Source organism: Hakea prostrata, chromosome 10 (genome assembly GCF_041222555.1).
Source record: "Hakea prostrata isolate BN-2017 chromosome 10, UWA_Hpros_2, whole genome shotgun sequence".
Taxonomy (NCBI): Eukaryota; Viridiplantae; Streptophyta; class Magnoliopsida; order Proteales; family Proteaceae; genus Hakea; species Hakea prostrata.
In genome coordinates, this window is record NC_142609.1 from 26238506 (window position 1) to 26260563 (window position 22058).

Genomic DNA, 22058 nt, shown 5'->3' on the forward strand with positions numbered 1-22058 from the left:
CGACGACAACTTTACGTCAGGTTTCCGTCGGTTGAAAAGCCGTCGTAAGCATTTATGACGGAAATTAGTGGGGGGTCGGTTCTGTTAGCTTTAGCCACGGTAATTATTTCACCGTGGCAAATACTCAAGTTTATGTGACAATAATTACCGTGGCAAATACTCAAGTTTATGTGACAATAATTACCGTGACAAATACCTAAGTGTATGCTACGGTAACAATCGTGGCAACTATTTTACTATATACTACGGTATTAGATTACCGTAGCAAATAGTTTGTTTAGAGGGCCCATGTCTTTGTCTTGTTTGCTACGGTATTTTTATACCGTCGCAAATACTTTTTTTTTTTAAATAGTATTATTCCCATTTTAAAAGACAGGAATCAGATCATTGAATCAGTTGTGCTTGTTCCACGTGCTCGATCCACACTCCAAGTGCTAGAAACTTTTCTGTTTTTGGATGTGCAAATCTAATTGGTAATGGCCATGAGACTTCAAATGTACAACTGAGCACCATCAAGATGGAGAAGAAAACAGGTAGACAATATCCCAATAGAGTAATGCAGAAGCCCATATGTATTGATCGTAACAGCACCTTTTAATCAAGTTATCTGTGTAATAAACAACATAACCTGACAAAATCATGGTACCAACCAGTGCAACATTAAATACAGAAAAATAACTGCATAAGACATTAATTCAGTGCAACAGAAATGTTGTGTGTTAAATGCAGAAACTCCAATATGCAACTATTCATTGCTTTAAGATGAACTCATGAACTCATGAGCAACAACTAATCTTATCTATACAAGTTCCATAAGGAACCCAGCAATGGCATTGGCATGTATGGTACCTAATGTAGGGCACAACGTTCAGTGGTAAATCCTCTGCAAATTGCACAAAATGCAGCACTAGAACTCAAAATTTTCAAGTAGAACTTTCTTGATCCAAATCAGAATACAGAACTTTTTTGTTACAGCACAAAAATCTATCACACAGTTTATACAAATTAAGAATGGTTGGTAGTGCAAAGACCATCACCATAGTCTAAAAAACTAAGTCAACATTAAGAAGAATCAGAATTATACTTGAGCAAAGTTATACTTGAGCAGTTGAGCTACACAGCCTACCCAATTCTGTAATCCTCATGAACTTCAAGAACAGCAAGCAGATGTACATATGTGTTAACATCATTCTGTAATTGACCTTGTGCAATCTGAAGTTTAGCTTTGGTCCGTAGTAAATCTCCCTTATCCAACTCTCCAGTTTCATTCAAACCAGTATCTATGGCCGCTTCAGCATCCGTGTATCTCTTTTGAACAGAGAATAGTCGAGCCAATAAGATCCATCCTTTGATGTTAGAATTAGCTTCCAAATCCAGAAACTGCATTGCATAGAGAACAACAGTATTGACCCTCCTCTGCTCAGCATTTACAAGGCTGAGGTGAAAAATAACTTTGGGATCTCTTTCTTGTGTTATTCCTTTAGCAGTTTCAACAAATGTCAGAATATGGTTGCATTCTTGAGCAGCTTCTGCAAAAACCAATTGGAAAGAAAGATTGGTCATGCAAAGATGGTTATAACAGTGAATGTCTTCTTCTCAGAGAGAATTGAAGTCAATGTACATTTGGAACAATGAGTTTTTCATTGCTGAAAACCATTTTCTCAGGCCCTTAGCAGTCATCATAATCAAAATAATTGTAAAGGTAAACAAGTAGATAAAGGGTAATAAAGTTTACTTATTTTATTAGAAAGGATAAATATGTCAAAAGATAAAGGCAAGATGTTGTTCTATTTTGGATAAATATGTCAAAAGATCTCTCAGGTGTACTGAATAGAGAGTACAAGAAAGAAGTCTCCAAGTTGGATAGTTACTGGACCATGTCAATAGAGCAACACTACAACCAATAGTCAGAATCTCTAACTGATTGATGAAAATTGAAAATAAAGACAAAACATGTTATAACACTATTCAAACCCAGAATTGAAATCAAGATAACAGAGAAGCATACCTTTGAATCTAACAAAGCCTTGCAGTAATTTTGTTTTAAGAACCATACTCACCTCAAGTACGTCGTTCTTTTTGCTTTAGGAACTCTATGTCAGCCTTGATCAAAGAGTAGCCAGCCTCAAGCGAAGATATCTTTCCAGCCTGACTAGCTATCTCCTCAGCCTGACTAGCTATCTTTCCAGCCTGACTAGCCATCTCTTCAGCCTGACTAGCTATCTTTCCAGCCTGACTAGCCATCTCTTCAGCCTGCGCCGATGTTGTTGCCTCTAATGTATATATCTTAGCCCGCAATTGTGTATTCTCTTTAATATATGACTTCTTCAGCTCTCTTGCTGTCCCATGTACTTGTGTTGGAGTTATTCCAACTCCAAACATCCGTACTCGACCATGGATATCTTCACCTACACAATCTCTAAAAACTTCATCTTGCACGGTAGGGTCCCCTCGCATTTCTTCAGGTAGTTCATTGAGTTGTTTTTCCATATTGGCCTACATTTGAAACACAAAAATCAGTTACAAGATATATTAATTGAAGCTATAAAATGATAGTACCTCATTTATGATTTAATAACTTACAATGATCAAGTTAGCAACCTCGTCTGTAGGGTCACGTGTAATCTTGAACATTTCCATACGAGTGGGAGGTTCTTTCTCTGGGTGCTCCTGACGCTAAATAATTAAGAAACAGTAAAATATTATAACATGTGAACTTCTATAAACAACATCTAAACTTCCATAAACAACATTTATACTTTCAAATTACATCATATACCTTCTTCTCTCGAATTACAGCAAAAGAAGTCTTTCCTGTGTTGTGCAATGATTTTAAAATTTTCCTATTGTCAATATTGCGGGCCGACACAGCCTAAAATATTTTCAAACACACAGAATTAGATTAGAAATATTATTGCTAACATAATTTACTATTTTGTCACAAGATGAGCTAAATTCTAGGCATCATACCTGACTAGCCTCTTGGCCCCATGTCTCGAGGAGTATATTCCATTGTTCTAATGGAACACACTTATCTAAATGGGATAACCTCTCCTCATGTGTTCCATACTTGTTGAACACATTTACCTTAAGCTCATGCTTAAAATCCTTCCATCTTTCATTGAGCTTAATTTCCACCCATCTCCTTAAACCATCAAGGAGATTGAATTTTCCTACAAATATAATATGGTAACAGTTAGTTTAGCTCTAGGCAATATATGAATACAAACATCTAAATATAGGTAAGAAATATGATACGAGAAATATATCTTACGTATATCTTATCCACTGCGTCATCTTTCAGAGGTTGTGGGATTTTCCTCCAATCAGAATAGGATAAAGGAAGTAGGTGTGCATCCCTTGCTTTAAAACGGAATAGTTCCTTTTCAAAAGGAACCATTCCGTTTCATCAGCTTGATCACAATGTTAAAACGGAAATGTTCCGTTTAAAAAGGAACCATTCTGTTCACCACTGTGATGGCTATGATAAAACGGAATGGTTCCTTTTTAAACGGAACTATTCCGTTTCATCACTATGATCAGCCGGATGAAACGAAATGTTTCCTTTTGAAACGAAACCATTATGTTTCAACACTGATGACTATGATAAAACGGAATGGTTCCTTTTAAAAAGGAACCATTCCATTTCATCACTGTGATCAGGCTAGAATGGGTCCTTTTGAAACGGAACCATTCCATTTCAACACTGATGACTATGATCAACCGGATGAAACGGAATGGTTCCTTTTGAAACGAAACCATTCTGTTTCAACACTGATTACTATGATAAAACGGAATGATAAAAAGGAACCATTCCGTTTCATCACTGTGATCAGGCTGATGAAACGGAATGGGTCCTTTTGAAACGGAACCATTCCATTTCATCACTGATGACTATGATCAGCCGGATGAAACAGAATGGTTCCTTTTGAAACGAAACCATTCTGTTTCAACACTGATGACTATGATAAAATGGAATGGTTCCTTTTAAAAAGGAACCATTCCGTTTCATCATTGTCATCAGGCTGATGAAACGGAATGGGTTCTTTTGAAACGGAACCATTCCATTTCAACACTGATGACTATGATAAAACGGAATGGTTCCTTATGAAACGGAATTATTCCTTTTCAACACTGATTATTATGATAAAATGGAATGGTTCCTTTTAAAAAGGAACATTCCGTTTCATCACTGTGATCAGGCTGATGAAACAGAACGGGTCCTTATGAAACGGAACCATTCCATTTCAACACTGATGACTATGATAAAACGAAATGGTTCCTTTTGAAACGGAACTATTCCGTTTCATCACTATGATCAGTCTGATGAAACGGAATGGCTCCGTTTTACAAGTGCTTGAAACAGAACTATTCCGTTTCATCACTGTGATGACATTAATGAAACGGAATGGTTCTGTTTCAAGTAGCTTCAGAACGGAACCATTCCATTTTATCAGATTGATCTTAAACGGAACCATTCCGTTTCAACACTGTGATCAGTCTGATGAAACGGAATGATTCCATTTCATGTATCTTCAGAACGGAACCACTTCATTTTAGCGGACTGGTCACAGTGATGAAATGGAACCATTCCATTTCAAATAGCTTCAGAACGGAACTATTCCGTTTTACCAAGTTTGCATAAATGTTATTGCATTCATACATACCAAATCTTCATATCTTCATAATTTTTTGGTAAATTGGAATAACAACTGTACATACCAACTCTTTATGTCAAGTACTTTTATATTGGAACCCACTTGATGAGTAGGGGCTCACCGTGTAGCACCCAAATTCAACATCTCTCTTAGTTATTTCCCTATTAACTCAATAGATACCAAGGCACTTGGGCAGCATGTCAATACCTCGCCCCATGAATCAGAATCTGTACAAAAAAAAAAAAAAACCTAGGCCAAATAATTGACGCTTTCTCAAGTTCTCTTTTTCATGTAGGCACTCAAGAGAGAATCCATGTTAGCGATCAAAAGAAAACCATTATTGGCTTGTTTACACTAATAGAAAGAATAAAAAGACAACCGAACACATCATCACTGCATATACCTCACATTCATCACCTGCAAATGTTTCATTGGATAAGTCGAATGATTTTAGAGTTGTTTCAACACATAAGCATCATATATACCAAATCCTGATGGGATCGAACCATCATCCCCTAGATAACATCTAGGTGCTCTTCCCTTTGAGCTAAGGATTCACCTAAAAACTCAAACATGTTAGCTCAATATGAAAAAAGAACAATATTATAGAACATAAAGATAGAAAAAGCATATATTGTAACATGTAACCAAATGCTTCAAGTATTAACTTAAGCAGTAATCTGAGGTAACTAACATACTTACATCCTTTGAAGTATAATGACTAAATTAACTATGATTTTCTGGATTTGATGTAGACTGAGTAAAGTCATCAAAACCTCCACCAATAATTGGTGCCTCAATTCCAGAACCTTTTTGATTATCTTCCCCACACAGTAGACCTGCATCACTAGAATCCCCAGGAGAGAATTTTATCTTTTTGCAAGGGGAAGATTTGCTACATCCAATACGATCACACAACCTCAATACTAAAAATTGCAATTCCACCAAAAGGAGCTGTTGCTTAATCAATTTAATGACAAACTATTTCTTAATAATAGTTAGCGTGTATGAAGTACACTTTATATCAGGCACTATTGTACGACATAGACAACATTAGGGCCTTCAACTTGGAAGTTCATCAACTCATAGTAATTAATCTTCACAAGAAAATTATATAGAGAATGCAAAAGAGGAAAACCATTAAATCTATGATATTACTAATCTGACTATGAACATGTAATCATAAGGTTGGGGAAGAAGGAAATGAATACAGAAGAAGGAAAAAAAGACAGCAGAAATCAACTTGAAAGAATATCTTGCCCTTCCTCTCCTTTCTCTTTTGAGCTAAATATCTGTAAATTATAACTCCATTAAATTGTCAAAGACCTGTGGTTGTGTGATAAGTAGCTAGATGTTTTGTTTTTCTTGAGATGTATCCTTGGTTTTTTAGTTGAATCCTTAGCTCAAATGGAAGAGCACCTAGATATTGTCTAGGGGATGAAGGTTCGACTCCATCAAGATTCTTCTTCCATATATAGAATGCTTATCTGTAAAAAGGGACCGGGTGGGGATGGGGGGTGGGGAAGAGTGTGTTGCATCCAGAATAAGCACTTCAAATGCTAAGACAACACACATCTTTGTTGTCGTTAGTATCAAGCTATAGGGGTTAAGGAGAACAATACTTTCTCTTATAAGTGACAGGTATTGTTAAAGACCAAAAATCAGGGATGGGTCGAAACAGGTCCAGTGGGTCAAAGAGTAATCTTCGGCTCGGCCTTGCCCCTAACCCACCCTCAGGGCCAAAATATTGAGCCCAAGCCCTATTTGGGGTCAGGGCCAAACTTGCACCCCTACCATTTATCCTTTCGGTATTCTAATTCTCAATATATCATAATGACCTACTCTAAACCTTGGTGTTTAAGGAGCAAATTAGACGTCGTGGAGAGATGTGCATAAAGGGACAATTTATAATTAGGTTAGTGTTCTCAGTCACAGGTTCATACAAATAAACAAATGGCAGATCCACATTTAAAATAGATTAAAGAATTTTTGAAATAACTAAGTTTGCAAACAATTAATGGCTAAAACCAGATCAAGAAGAATCTCCATATCGTGTTAATTGAACAGACAAAAGCTTATAATGAACTCCCTGTAGAGTTAACTTAAAAAAAAAAAAAAAAAAAAAAAAAACCAAAACCAAAAAAGGGTGTTTCAAGTAAAAATGTGGATTATTTAAGATATGTATGATGGTGTAGTGACTAGTTTAAGAACAGAAAGCTTGTAAGGCATTGAATTCTCTATTATAATTAGGTCGTTACAACAAGCATCAGCAGCTTATATATTATATCAAGTAAGGCCATAAGCCCAGAAAATAGTTGATTGGAGGGCATGATCATGCAGCCAACCCTTTTGATAGCGACAAGGTTGAGTTGCTGTTGTTATCGTGGATTTAGAAAGACACAGACAACCATTCAACAAAAAAAAAAAAAAATCAACAAATAGAATATTAAGGTGGACTGCAAAATCAAGGAGAGCAAATGCCAAACTATTGAGGATGCATACCAGCACTGCAAGAGGTTGGAGGATCCTTCTGCAAATCCTTGAGTTCCTTCACTATAGGCTTTGACGCCATGAGATGCGGCTGCATCAACAGAAAATCACAAGTTAAAACCTAGCTCCTACAAGAAGAAACCTTTACACCAAAATCCTCTCTCTGCAACTAGATGCCAACTAATCATCCTATGCTTTTCGCAAAATAATTTATCAGATCATCATAGAATACCAAATACTATATACACTTTATCAATTCAGAAGTTCAGACGAACATTGTGCACAAATCAAATAAAGACTTAAAGACCATGGAGTACAGTCATATAAAAGGATAAGCTGAAGTGCAGATACCTGATAGGTTTTTTACCATCAAATTTAGCATCTGGCCGAACAAAAAGGAGATCCTTCCCACTTGCAACTCTCCATGATGTGACACAACCACCGAAGAGATAAATATCAGCCTCACTACAAACAAGAGATTAAGTCAGTTCCTTTTGTGATCATATTGCATGGGTGAGACAATAGAGCACAAGACTGATATGCTCCAAATAAGAAAGTGGCCTAACATCTAAATGCAGGAAAAATATGTTTGGTAGGAACTTCAGGTGATGCATGTTTTTTTATTATTAGATAACATTTGAATTTACAACAAATTGAACACCTTTAGAATCCATCCTATCTAACTTGAAAGTTAGTAATGTGTTACAAAATAAGCATATGGGTATTCATAAGGAGGAACAGAAGGGATTATCAGTCAAACACGTACCAACCATTAGCGGACTTCAGCAAAACCTTCTCCTTCTGTAAGTTGAACTCCGAGAGAAGATACTTCTTGTTGCGCGCTGTTTCGACCTTTAGATCTGCGCAAAAAATCGAGAAGATGTATATCATCAAACACAACAAAGAGATTACTGTATAAGGAGAAAGAACAGAAAGCCCTCTTCTCCTTAATACTTTTTTAGCAAATAATAACAGACAAGATACTTAACTAAACCCGTGAAATCAGATTGTCTCTCAAAAAAGTAAGCATACCCAATATCACATTTCGTCAACGGAATCAACCCAATAAAGGGGAAAAATTGAACATCGAGATACTATCATGGAATCGCAAAGCAATGTGGCTTGTATCTACGAACTGAAAGTTCTGAAAACCTAGATGGGCCAGATGGGAAATCAAATTGCAGAGGCAAAGACTTACCGGTTTCGTCGCCTTTGGTATAAGGAATTCATGGGCAGAATAGAAGACACCAGAGAATTCGTTGCCATCTTCAGGTTCTCTCTGGGTGTAACTCTGGTGGTTCGCAGTTTCGGATCTACAAAGCTGAATAATACAGAGAGTCAGCTTTAGATGGAGAGAGAGCTCCCGCCAATTGCCTTGTGGCTTGTAATCTTTAGTCCTCTTCTGACAGTAACTAATATTCAATAATTCAACCTCTTGCTTCCTTCTCTTTTTCTCCAGATTCATCGGACCTCGAAATCGAAATCACGAAATGAGGGTTGGGCGGTTTCAGATTGGGTTTTGTGTTTTTCAAAACATTTTGAAAATCTCAGTGGTTTTTGAATTCGTATCTACATATTTGACACAGTTATAAGACGTTTGATCGAACCGCCCAAATTGAACCGCATTCATGCATTAGACCAAACCGAATACCAAAACACATTCTTTAAGAGGTTTTAAGATTTTTTTAAGGGATAATTCCTATTGCCCCCTTATACTTTGATTTTATTACTAATCAAACCCCCTTCTTTGTGAAATTACTATTGCCCCCTCACTTCTAAAGGTGTTAAGTGACTGTTAACATCAAATATGAAATGTCTATTTTGTCTTAAAATTAAGAAGTAAAAAATATAACATTACCCTCATTTATAAAAACTATATTGCATGTCAATTATATCCTTAAAATCTTATATTTTATAATTAGTTTTGGATTTGGTGGGACCACATACTTATGATTGTTGAAACTTTCACATTCCATTTAAATTTTTCATAATCACCATGATGAAAGTTTTACAAACAAATTAGCATATAATATATAATTCATAAAAAATTTGGTAACATACATAATGGTCAGTATATATTAGATGATTTTCAATTTTCAGCTTTGCATTAAATTTGATATTTCTTAATATTTTAGTTTCTATTTAATTACATCTTTCCTTTATTTGGTGATTTATTTTTAGAGAAAAAAAAATCACATCTTTCCTTTATTTGGTGGTTTCTTTTTTAAAAAGAAAAGTGAAATTAAAGTTAATTTTTTCTTATTAAGGATAGTATTATAACTTGAAAAAAGAGTAAATAAGTAAAAAGATAATTGCAAGGTTATTTTTGGGATTTTGAAAAAATATATAGACGCCAACATCATCGAGAACTGACGAAGCTTAACGGTAGGGGGCATTAGTAATTGTTGACAAAGTTAAAGGTTAGAATAGTAATTTTAAAAAATACAGGGTATAAAATAGTAATAAAATCAAAGTACAAGGGGACAACAGTAATTACTCCTTTTTTTAATAATATAATCAATCTGATGGCTGATCAAAGTACAAGGGGGCAACAGCTGTCTGATCTAACTTGACGGTCGACCCAAGCAAAATTGGCAAAAACATGTCTAGTTATCCCTCGTGCTTGCGTCACACATTCACCTGTGTATATGTTATCTGTCTATTCATTTTTGCCACTCTCATTCCCACCCTAGAGTGGTGGTGTATCTACAAATTTCCAAGCTTCTTATATATGTGTGTGTGCTCGTGTTTCCATACCAACATATACCGGCCTCTCATTCCCATGCATGCTTCTATTATATAAGGAGACACCACTTTATTATTTGGGTTTCCATTGAGTTGCGCATATGAGTTCCTAGATTTACTCCATCTTCGTACTTGTTCGCATGTTAATACTCGTTGCATTATTGCGACTATTATGTCGACGTGTCGTAATCTCATCCTCTTCACCATTTGCGCCAATCAGACCATTTTATCCCCAATGGCTCTCCCTATATGCATATCTAGTCATTTCCTTTCTTAATGAGTCCTTGAACCAAAAAGATAGTAGCATGCCAGTTGAAAGCAATCTTGCACAGGCAGAATATTGCACTGGCAGAACAGACTGGAACTTAAAGAAATCATTCCCAAAGCAAAGATCCATCTTCTCCATGACCAGAGGTTAAAAGTAAGAAATTAGTTTGCTCAAAGAAGGGCACTGATATCTGTATGTCATTAAGCCACTTCCTCAAAAGTCTACAAACTCAGACTGGAGTGCTTCCAGCTGAGACTCAAGTTGGGTATATGTACGAACAAAGTCAAGTACACACGATAGCCTTTTCTTCTGCAACAGTGATCACTCAGACTACCCATGTAACTGTTTCACCCCCATCCTATTCCAACACCCCCTCCCCTCCAGAAAATAAAATAAAATAAAATAAAATAAAATAGAAAAAAAGAAAAAAGAGCCACACAAAAGAGACAAGAAAAAGACGAAAGATGAACAACTCATGAATACGACCAAAAGTAAACAAAATCCACACTAAGAAATGACAATACAACTTAACCAGCATTCCAAAAGGACAAAGATGCTGGGACCCTCCCATAAATGTACAGATCCAGCTACCATGATCAGCTGCAAATTCTTGCAAATATTGATGGCTGTTAGTAGTATCACACTTAAGAAGAACCACATTGCTAACTAGGGAAATTCCCAGTGCAAAGAGCATTAAGCATGTCTAGTGTCTTTTTACAAACAGCTTACTTATATCTTCTGTAACAACATTGCTCCTGCCAAAAACAATCCAATATCAGAATAGCATCCATAGAATGTACCCAGTAGCTTTACTGAAAATCTTCAAAAATCATAGAAAATCTCCAGGGTCCATATTTCAAAAAAATTGGCCCAATTTGACATGTAAATAAAAGGAGAGTCATAAAACAGAGTTTGCATAGAAGAGCAAGATGCCTCCATAAATTTACACAATACTCTTGATTTTCTATATCTACCAGCACAGTGTATGAGATTTGTTCATGACTCTTGTGGTCATTTGGCAGATTATATTATCACCGACTGCCGCCCCGTTCAACAACAACACAATAAGCCTTGCCCCAACTAAATGGGGTCGGCTACATGGATTCTTGCCCTCCAATCAGTTCTGTTCGAGCCCATGCTAGATACAAGGCCTAAGCTATACATATCCTTTCTCACCACTTCTCCTAAGGTTATCTTAGGTCTACCCCTAGCTCTTCTAGTTCCTTCAATATGGATTATATCACTTCTCCGTATAGGAGCATTTATAGGTCTCCGTTGAACGTGGCCGTGCCACATCTTAGTTAATAAGAGATACATGGGGAAAAAAGAATGAACACTCCAGGATGAGTGGGATAAATTAACTGATGGAGCATTGTCCCCAAGAAATTGTGCAAAACCAAACAAAACCCCAACATCAGTTCAAGGACTTCCTGACCCCCAGATTTGGCTGACAAAGGAAGAAATAATAAAACATTATCTTGAATGGGATTCTACGAAGAATGGAAATTCTATAGATACAAGAGATTACGTATATCCCCAGATTTGGAGGTCCCCATCTTTTTGATAGGATAGAAAGGTTAGATAAATTGTAAAAATAAAATAAATGGGCAGCCCCTCTGACAAACAATGAAAGCTCTACTCCAACAGAAGCGAAATTAGGAAACAAGGCAGAATGACCAACAGTTTGATTATTGGGTTTGATTCACTTTTGAAACATTTCGTTCAATGAACCAGAATGATTCCCCAAGCATGGAGCTGGTTGTGACTTTTTACCTTCAATTGCTATTTGTTAAAATGTTAGCCATTATGTGTTGCTAGGGGGTACACGATCATATTTCTACCGGTGCATAGCCATAGTGTCTTCTATACATATTTGAATTTTATAAGTAGGAAACAGTGTAACATTAGATTAGATTTTATTTCCTCTTGTACTTAGTTTCTATTTCCTATTTCTAGCTTTCAGGAAGTGAAACTTCCACTAGGCAGCAATTGCCATTTAGACATTTTTAGTATATATTATCCAAGGAAAAGGCATCTCTATCAAGAATCCTCCTCATGAGTCTTTCCCACTAGTCTCATCCCTCTCTGGATTATCAAGAGCTATTTGTTACATGATAACAGATCATTTAACTACTTTCCTAGTTACTGGATCTTCAAAGATAAACTAGGCTCTATACTTACCAGATTACTGAAGCTTATGAAGCCTTCAGGCCTTCAAAGTCAGAGTTGCTGAAGAATGATGCCTTTGGTTTCTATTTCTGACATTTTTCTTTCTCCCAGATTTTTTAAGTTCTTGATATCTGCTAGCTTACTCCACTAATGGGCTGAGGTTTTGAGGGCTCTCATTAAACCTACCTGGAGTGAAAGTTGGTTATTGTCTGGAGTTTTTTTTTTGGCTTGATCAACTAACCTGGTCTCCCATATATCTCTTGCAGCTCCTCTGTGTTTTTACAAGACCTGGGTATTGGCTATTATTCTTGAGCTACCCAGCTGACTGGGATCAATTTTTTGGGATATTCCCCTCCTGCTAGGAGATCCTTTGATTGCAATTTCAAGGTCTTCAGACGTGATGATCTCAATAAGCTTGAAATGGGGCTTTTTTGGACTTTGTTAGGCTGCTGGATGTACTACCAAGTCATCTTCTTTATGAATTGTGGCATACTGTACTGCTTCTGTTCACTGTTCTATATCAGAAGGTCCTGCAAGTATGGGCCGAGGTCCTTTTGACCTGCGGACATCGGACGTGCTAAAATCACCCAATTCTTTTTCTTTCTTTCCTTTTTTTTAAAATACTCAACTTTGCTTTTTGAAAGATATGCTGCCTGCTTCTGGTAGTACCCCCTTCTGATTTTTTTTATAATTATATTTTAACCCTTCCTGTTACCAGAGGCTTCTAGGACCTGTGCTACTTTTAACAGCGTACTACACACCATTGCAGTTGTCGCAATACATTTCTACCTTGTTGCCACCTCTGTGGTCTATTTATCTGCTGCTTACTGTCTCTGATTATCAATGTATGACTTATGCCTCTCTAACATCTCTAATTGATTTCCAGTTTTACCTGTTCCTTTTCCTCCAATAATTCTCTCTAGTCCACATTTTGCATGCCTCTCTGTTAAAGGGCATCTGTACCATAATCCTTGTCATTGTACTATGTATTTACCATATTTAATGTGGACCTGATCATATTATTTTGCCCCCCCCCCTCTTTTTTTCCCTTCAGACACTTGTCCCCTGCATAACTATAATTTGTCACCAAGAGAGGAGACTGGAATATTTAGTAGGGATCTTGCTTGCAAACTGATTACTTTCTCATCCTTTATATGTTGATTATTAGGGTCCATTATCCGTCCATGTGCCCCTACACATGAAGGGAAGTCTTAAGACTAATTTCTCTTATCAGCTCAAGACTATGAGATGGTATTCTTCATCACTAATATATATTTACTTCTTCTAAATTAACCTACACTGCTTACCTGGTCTACAACATCAACCAACTTCATCTGTGGTAAGCTATAATGCCTATCTAGTGTATAGCAACAATATCTATGGACTTGGTCTTCAATAATCTATACTGCGTATTTGGCCTGTGATAAAACGTCCTAAAACGTCCCCCTGCAACTGTTGAGGTGGAAATATCAGAGGACCTGCAACTGGTGCATTTCTACTTCTGTAGTATCCCCTTTAAGCTACATGGTGAGAACTATATTCTCAAGGCATTGAGGTTTAGTGACTGACTCGAGGGAGATAACTGTGCTAATTATTCGAATGCAAATGGAGCAGCAGAGGATTAAGTGAATCAAGTTGATCTAGTTGCAGGAATTGAGTTCTTTTGCCTCAAAGTGTTCGCATGCAAATCCACTAGAAGACAAGAGCAGTCTATATCTGGTTTGAGTTGCAAGTTGGCCTCTGCTATGCAGAAATTTTTTTCCCAGATATATATGCATTGATTATTTCCTGAACTAGCATGGTTGTGTGGCAAACATGTGAAGATCAAGTTTTGGGCCTTAATCACCTTGAAAACAAATGTTCAATTTCACCTTGAGGGCAAGGTGAAACTGAAGTGGGGAAGTATTGATAGGACCCTAATGTAGAAGGTGTAGGAGGAGCTGTACGAGATCAAAATAGCTGTGTGTTTTGGTGCAAGCTTGCTTGCAGGAGAGGAAGATTCAGGTTTGGGGCAATTCAATTGGTATTCAGGTTAGGGGAGGTCTGGTGTTGCAATCGGTGTTCCTAGACTTGTATAGCAGTCTTCAATATTGGATTGATTTGAGGGAATTCATTCGCAGCCTTCTCCTAGCTATGATTATCTTCGGTAGTAATGCGCGTGTTAGTGGTGTGAGATCTGGTGTTGCAGGCTTCAATTGAAGGAATAGTTAGGGTCTTATCAATCCACAGCAACCCATAGAAGTTTTTATCCGAGACCTTTGTTTGAGGTTCTATCTCTGCCTTTAGTTGAGCAGAATAAAACTTCTACTTGCCTTCCTTGTGAAGGACTGATTTGTGGACATTTGAACCACACCTCTATTTTTCTTTGTGAGAGTACTACTACTACCTGCCTCTTAGGAAGTATGTAAGAGATGCTATATTTTTAAAGTGGCCTTGATATTGAGGAACAGCACCTGCTACCTACCTATTTTTATTCTTGTTGAATGTTTTATTTTACATAAAGATTATTCATTGAAGCCAAATAGGTTTCTTCCTAATTAGGACTGATAGATTGTTGTGCAAGGATTGCAAAGTGATACCAAGGAAAAGCTTAACCACACAACATAGACTTGTGATCTTGGATATGTGCCTAACCTCAAAAACTCATAAAAGGTGCAAGGTTAACTATCCTGCGATAAGATGGTGGAACTTTAAAGGAGAGTGCTTGAAATCCTTTGCAAATGAAATAGTCAAACAAGGAAAGTGGGATTTTGAGGGGGACACCAATGTGATGTGGAATGAAATGACTACGTGTATAAAAAAGGTGGCTAAAGATGTCCAAGGTGAATCAAAAGAAAAGCTTCATTCTTATAAAGAGACTTGCTAGGGGGATAGTGAGATTAAAGTAGTCATTTATTTTTTTAAATACGAAAGTTAATTTTAAGACATGGCAAAGGACTAAGGATGTTGAGGATCTTCAAAGATATAGGTTGGCTAGAAATGAAGCTAAGACATTAGTGGGAAAAGCAAGAGAGAAGAAGTATGAAGAGTTATATAATAAGTTGGGCATTAAGGAAGGGGGAAAATCCATTTATAAAATATCTAAAATAAAGGTTAGGAAGAGTAGAGATCTTGACCCTATTAGATGTATTAAAAGAAGAGATGGTAAAATACTAGTTTATGATGAGGACATTAAGAAGAGATGGAAAATCTATTTCTCTAGTCTACTAAACTAGCACACTTCAAGTATCTTTGATTCTGGTGATTACATCATCTACCAAGGCACCAATTTTCAAACATACATATGGAGAATTTCGATGTCCGAAGTAAAAGAAGCACTAAGGAGATGAAACTAGGCAAGACACAAGGCCCTAATGAAATCCCAATAGAAGTATGGAAGAGTTTAGGAACCCACGGGCTAGCTTGGTTGACTAAGTTATTTAATAAGATTATAAGCACAGGGATGAATGGAGAAGAAGCATCGTGGTTCGAACTAACAAAAATAAATGAGATATTCAAAACTATAATAACTATAGAGGCATTAAACTAATGAGCCATACTATAAAATTTATGGGAGAGAGTAATTGAAACCCGTTTGGGACACTTAACCTCAATTACAAAGAACCAATTTGGGTTTATACCGGGAATACGACAAAGACTATTTACCTAATTAGGAGACTTATGGAAAGGTAGAGAGAGTGAGTGTAGGAAAAACCTTCATATAGTATTTCTTGACCTAGAAAAAGCTTATGACAGAGTTCCTAGAACGTTAATTTGGCAAGTACTATAGAAAAGAAGGGTCGTAAGTAAATACATTGACATAGTTGAGGATGTGTATGATGCTTCAATGACAAGTGTAAGAATAGTGGGAGGATAAAATAATGAACTTCCAATTATAGTTGGGCTAAGGATCAACTTTAAGCTCATATCTATTTGCACTTATAATGGATGAATTAACCAAAGATATTCAAGACAAGGTTCCTCGGTGTATGCTTTTTGTTGATGATAATATGTTAGTAGATGAGACTTAAGTAGGGATTAATACCAAGTTAGAATCATGGAGAGCAGTTGGAATCAAGAGGCTTAAAACTAAGTAGAACTCGGGCAGACAATGAGGTGGTGAAACTTGACAATAAGGAGATTTTTCAGGGTGATTGTTTTAGGTACCTTGGTTCAATTATAAATGAAAGAGGTGATATAAAGGATGATATTTCCCAAATAATCAAATAGGATGGATCATGGAAAAAAATTTGAGGGAAACTCAAGTTTCAACCAGGTGAAAATGGGAAACTTAAGTGGAAACAAGGGAAATTTGATGAAAACTTGGGACTTTTTTTGTGAAAGTTTTGACATCAAGGTTCAACACGTTTTAGGGAGTATTTCAGGGTGAACTCTGCATTATTAAAGTACAAAGAACACAGTGGCATATGCATTTTGCTAAAAAAATCAATGTAGATATGTTATTCAAAGTACATAACATCAATGTAGAGTTGTTCAAGAAGTACACAATAAACTTAAGTACATAACATTCAATATATAACTTATACGTTCAATTCAAAACATCAAATACAATGTAACTAACAATAAAAATAAAAGGGAAGTACAACTCACTAACTTAGTGCCAAGAAGAGTGCCTCGGTGGATCCATCCCGTAACTTGAGTAGTATTGTGGCTGTAACATCCTCTCCTCTACCCAACAGACATAGACATCCCATGACATATGATGCCTATGGTTATCGAGGTAATCGACAACTGCGCTCTATAGGTCTAGTCATCAACATGCATAAAATATCCAGTCTAAGGGAATACGCAGCTCGGATAGGGAAGTCCTAATGGTGGGGGTATTGGTGGTGGTTCCACGCCAAAGATTTTCTCCACAAATGTTTGTGCCCCAGAGTTAGTATCCATATAAGTTGCACCCCTAAGCGCATATACCATTTACCCTTCAGGCGCTAGATAATACATTTTAGTCTGTTCCACCAGTGTTTGTCCCCCATAATCCTGAGAAAACCCATGACTGTAAGCCCCAAAAGAAGATGCAGCACTCTCCATACTACTATCGTACGAGTGGGGATCTCCTGCTGCTAGTATATAGTATTTGGCCATGGAGCTTTTTGACTTATGTAGACTCATAGATCCAATGGAACTTGCCAAGCTATTCACATCCATGGGATGGTAAAACCCATACGATGAGGTGTCATCCTCATACTTATAAGACATGTTGCTTCCCCTTTCCCTTCTAGTTGTAGGTGGAAGTACGACCTCGAGATGTTGGTCCACCGTGAATAGCATCCGAGGTAACGTGGCTGAACTGAGTCTCCCCGTAAACCTTAGTGGCTCTCCCTGTTTCTGACTCTCAACTGGGGTCGCTGCTGGCTTTAATGGTGGTGGTGGTGGTAGTCTCTCCCAAGGATCAGTTGAATCCTGATCACCAAGTCCATTATCATCATCCTCATCACTCCCACTGTCATCCCCACTACCAAGTCCAACATCATCGTCATCATCATCATCATCATCATCATCATCGTCGTTGTCATCATCATGTGCCTAAGTAGCGAATGGTTGAGAGTAACATCATAATCATCATCTAACCACACAATATTATCCTCACCGACACTGGATGAACCGGGGTGTGGTACAAAGAGATGGCTATGCTCAGTGTGCACTCTCCCATCTCTGGCCAAGAACTCATCCACATTAGCTCCCATCTCTCGTGCAAGTTGACTGCTAGGTCGACTTGCTGCCTTATACAATAGTGGCTCTCTGACCCACTCAAATAGGGGGTCCTCATCATCATCATCAAAGGCAAAGATCTTAGCCAACTCAATCTTGTCCCCATCACCTCCATTTGACCTAGCTTAATGTGCTCCTCTCTCACCCTCATATTATAGTGAACATATACAAGATCCTCCAGCCATTTCACCCCCAATCAGTTCCGCCTTTTAAAATTTATCAACTTGAATGTGCTCCAGTTGCGCTCATAGCCGGTGGTAGATGTCTGGGAGAGCACTTTAATTACAATATTAATCAAGTACTCCGAGTATAAACCGTATTGTAACTACCACTCAGCTGCAAGAAATATACCCAACCCAATTAATAAGGTTAAAAATTAATTGTATAAAAAACTAAAATTTAGTATCTAAGACTTGCACTAAATGACTAACCAGAAGTGGTGTTCTCCCAAGCCTGAATAGCTACTAGGAAACCGAAGCTACCAACGGCCTCTCTAAAAGCCTTTGTTAGAAAACAAGCTTTAAACAATCCAAACAATAGCTGAACTTAAAAGAGAAGAGAGAAGAACAAGAAAGAGAAAAGAGATGAAGAACCAGCAGAGAAGCCTGTGATTTTAGCTAAAGAGCCTAGAATCGCAGAGACCTTATATGTATAGCTTCCAATAGATCTAGTACCACTTGAGAGACAAGTAATTGTCCTCTAGAAAAAGAAAATAAAATATTAAAGCTTAAACACAAAACTTACTAATTTTCTAGCTCCTAAAAATTGGCTAAAATAGAAAGTTCAGAAAATAAAAACTACTACCAAAATGTAAACAAGTCAAAATAGAACATAGAGTGAAGGAAGGCTGCTGCCAAGGCTTGCGCACCAAGGCAGCAGCCCATGGATTCTATGTAGCTCTTAACACTCCCCCTCAAGATGGAGCATACAAGTCTCCCATGCCCAGTTTACAACAGATAGGCTGAAAAATAGGTTTGAACAAAGCTTTGGAGAACAAATCAGCTAGCTGGTCAGTAGAGCTCACAAAAGGAGTCGCCATAAACTTTTTCTTGACTGCACCACGCACAAAGTGACAGTTTACCTCTGTATGCTTCATCCTCCCACGGAACATTGGATTACTAGCAATGTAAGTGGTAGCCTGATTGTCACAAAACATTTTCATAGGGACGGAAACTAAAAATACCATTTCCTCTAACAAGGAATGAAGCCACATGAATTCAACAGCGATGTGGGCCATGGCCCTATACTTAGTTGCAGCACTAGATAGTGCAATGGTGGACTGCTTCTTACACCTCCAAGTCACAAGATATCCACCAAGAAAACTACAATACCCTGTAGTAGACTAGTGATCAGCAACGGATCCAGCTCAATTTGCATCAGAAAAGGCAACCAAGTTCATACTCCAATTTGGTCGATAGATGAGCCCTGTTCCGGGCGCACTTTTAAGGTACTGAAGTACTCTCATTGCTGCATCCCAATGGGCCTTCCTAAGAGACTGCATAAACTGCCTCAACACACCAATAGAATAAGAAATATTAGGACGAGTAACAGTAAGATAAATAAGTTTTCCAATAAAACTCTTGTAACGATAGACATCATTCTACAAGTGAACATCATCCCGTCCTAACTTCAATTGAGGATCCATGGGAATGTCACTAGGTTTAGAAGCAAGAATATCAATTTCAGTTAAAAGATCTAACACATACTTCCTTTGTGACAAACTAACTTGCTATTTACCACAGATTACCTCAATCCCCAAGAAATACTATAGATCACCTAAGTCTTTGGTTTGGAAAGATTTTCGTAAGTGAGCCTTAACTGTATGGATTTTTCCAACATCACTACCTAAAAGAATAATATTATCAACATAAACTGTCATAATGACAACACAATCTCTAATGATTGTTCCAACATCATTAAGTGGCTAGTTTTTGTTTCAAGGACTAGGAAATAGTCTAGCATCATATTAGATTTTATTTCTTCTTTTACTTAGTTGCAATATTGTATACCTAGCTTTTAGGAGGCTTACCTTCTGATAAGCCACAATTGCCATTTAGGATTTTTATACATTTTATCAAGAGGGGGCTAGAAATCTCTAATGAAACTTTTCCTCAAGGTCTCCCCCTTTGTTTTCTTTACTTCTTCTCCATATTACCTTTGGTTTATTAAGAGCTAGTAGTCACATTATTAAAAACATTTTAGTTAGGCTTAGGCTGGATTTGGCGTTTATGAGTTCATCTGGTTTAAGTCATTGCATTATTATTATTTACTTGGATATTTTTTTCTTCCGGGGGGGGGGGGGGTAGTATTACTTGGAGTTTTAGTAGCAATATGCTACCATCATATCAAGCTAATGGCACAAGGAGTTTCAGGCTCGGACGAAGATGATGCTTGGCTCAGTTGTCTCTAGGATTCAGACTTTCTCCTGTGGAATCAGGTGATACAGCTGTGCATTCACTTGGGGTACTTGCAGATCCTATCCACAGAGGACCAGAGATCAGGAGGATTCCTTACTGATCATATCTTTTACCCTTGTTCTATTGTCTTAACGATTAAAGATCAGTTTCTAAACTTTCTTATATGCCTCGCATGTTATATTTCCTCATTTTTCTTCAATTTGTTTGTTTTACTGCTTTGTTGATATGCTACTTGTTTCCAGCCCTAGTAAACTTCAGATTCTTCTTCTGAATCTCTTTACATTATAACCCAAAAAAATCTCTTTAAATAATAGGTTCAGCTCAGTATTTAAGAACCAAAAACTTCTATCAATTTCAAGAATCACAGTTGCATTCTAGCTCTTCAAAACTGAGTTTTTTTTAATCTGAATTCCTAATCTAACTAGATGCTACTGTTATGTCATCATACTGTTGATTACTTATAAAATCAGATCATGACCAGTCCACTGTTTTGACTCACAAATTCCTGCATTTTAACTGTTTCTTTTCTGACTACTCAGTTCCAATTTCAAGTAAAATTATTCAATAATTCTGAACCCGTCCATTGGATACGTCTGAAACTTTAAGGGTTTGTACTCCTAATCCCCCACACTAATCAATCTAAACATCCGGTTCTGATGTAGATCTGGCATCAAAAAGGCTTTTTTTCAGAAAACAATTTAGAGTAGATACATGCTTGGATTGGACCTTTGTTGACTGGGTTTATCTTATAACTGGCCAACTTCATGCACCTAAAACAGGGGTACATTTGAGTACATAAGTTTCCCATACTTAAGAGCTTTTTAGTTTTGTACACAAGTTTCCCATACTTAAAAGTTTTTTAGTTAAGCAACTTTGGAATCAAAAGGCATAGAAGTAGAACAAAAGCTGAATTTAGTGTGTAACCTTGGTTGTGATCAGACGAATGATGCAGCGGTGAAACTTGATGAGAAGGAGATTTTACTAAGTGATCATTTTAGCTACCTTGGCTCAATCATAAATAAGAAAGGTGATATAGAAGATGGTGTTTCCCAAAGAACTAAAATACAAAGGATGAAATGGACAGGTGAATCCGGGGTCTTATGTGATCATTCTATTCCTTCAAAGCTCAAAAGGAAAATTCCATAGGACCGGTATACAACCATCTATAATGTATGGTGCAAAGTGTTGAGTTGTGAAATATATAGACAAACTTAGAACAACAAAAATGAGGATGCTGAGTGGCAAAAGTAGAAAGGAAAGGTAAGGAATGCGCATATTACAGCTGGTCTCGAAGTAGTTATTAACTTATGATAAATGCTAAACTACAAGAAAGCCCACTGAGGTGGTACACCCATGTTCGATGGAGTCCCTTGAATGCCCCTATATGGAGAAGTGATTTAATTTAGATTGAATGAATTAGAAGAACTAGGGGCAGTGATGTAACCAGGGAAGAGCCCTGCCAAGTTTCCTGCAGCTTCCTGAGAAGGCTGAATCTGACCAGAGGCAAATTGGTCATTTTGCCCTCTCTTTTGGGGTCCTAATGAGTCTAATTGGGTGCAAAGTCCTGTTAGAAGTTCAAGTCTACTTTGAGTTAGTTTA

General features: G+C 37.3%; 1 protein-coding gene, 1 long non-coding RNA gene and 1 pseudogene across 5 annotated transcripts in view; all 3 read right to left on the bottom strand.

The window, feature by feature from the left end:
* Window positions 1–819: 819 nt before the first annotated feature.
* LOC149002370 (uncharacterized) lies at window positions 820–8769 on the bottom strand. 4 transcript variants are annotated; one of them, XM_089138435.1, is made up of 10 exons: window positions 8347–8769; window positions 7915–8008; window positions 7500–7613; window positions 7161–7239; window positions 5062–5505; window positions 2971–3173; window positions 2780–2872; window positions 2584–2676; window positions 2061–2496; window positions 820–1529 (listed from the first exon to the last, which is right to left on the bottom strand). In XM_089138435.1, exons 8-9 carry the CDS (start codon window positions 2638–2640, stop codon window positions 2062–2064), a joined length of 492 nt encoding a protein of 163 aa, XP_088994561.1. In that variant the 5' UTR covers window positions 2641–2676; window positions 2780–2872; window positions 2971–3173; window positions 5062–5505; window positions 7161–7239; window positions 7500–7613; window positions 7915–8008; window positions 8347–8769; the 3' UTR covers window positions 820–1529; window position 2061. The 4 variants fall into 4 exon arrangements, with proteins under 4 accessions (XP_088994561.1, XP_088994560.1, XP_088994562.1 ...); XM_089138434.1 differs by lacking the exon at window positions 820–1529 and having other exon boundaries at window positions 1549–2496; XM_089138436.1 differs by lacking the exon at window positions 820–1529 and having other exon boundaries at window positions 1549–2496; window positions 2584–2872.
* On the bottom strand, window positions 1123–1563 carry LOC149002371 (protein NPGR2 pseudogene; annotated as a pseudogene).
* A 1836-nt stretch (window positions 8770–10605) lies between the features above and the next one.
* Window positions 10606–22058, bottom strand: part of LOC149002372 (uncharacterized) — a 46748-nt gene continuing 35295 nt past the window's right edge. The window contains exon 3 of the long non-coding RNA XR_016170148.1: window positions 10606–10916. This is a non-coding gene — a long non-coding RNA (uncharacterized LOC149002372). The remainder of the gene's footprint in view (window positions 10917–22058) is intronic.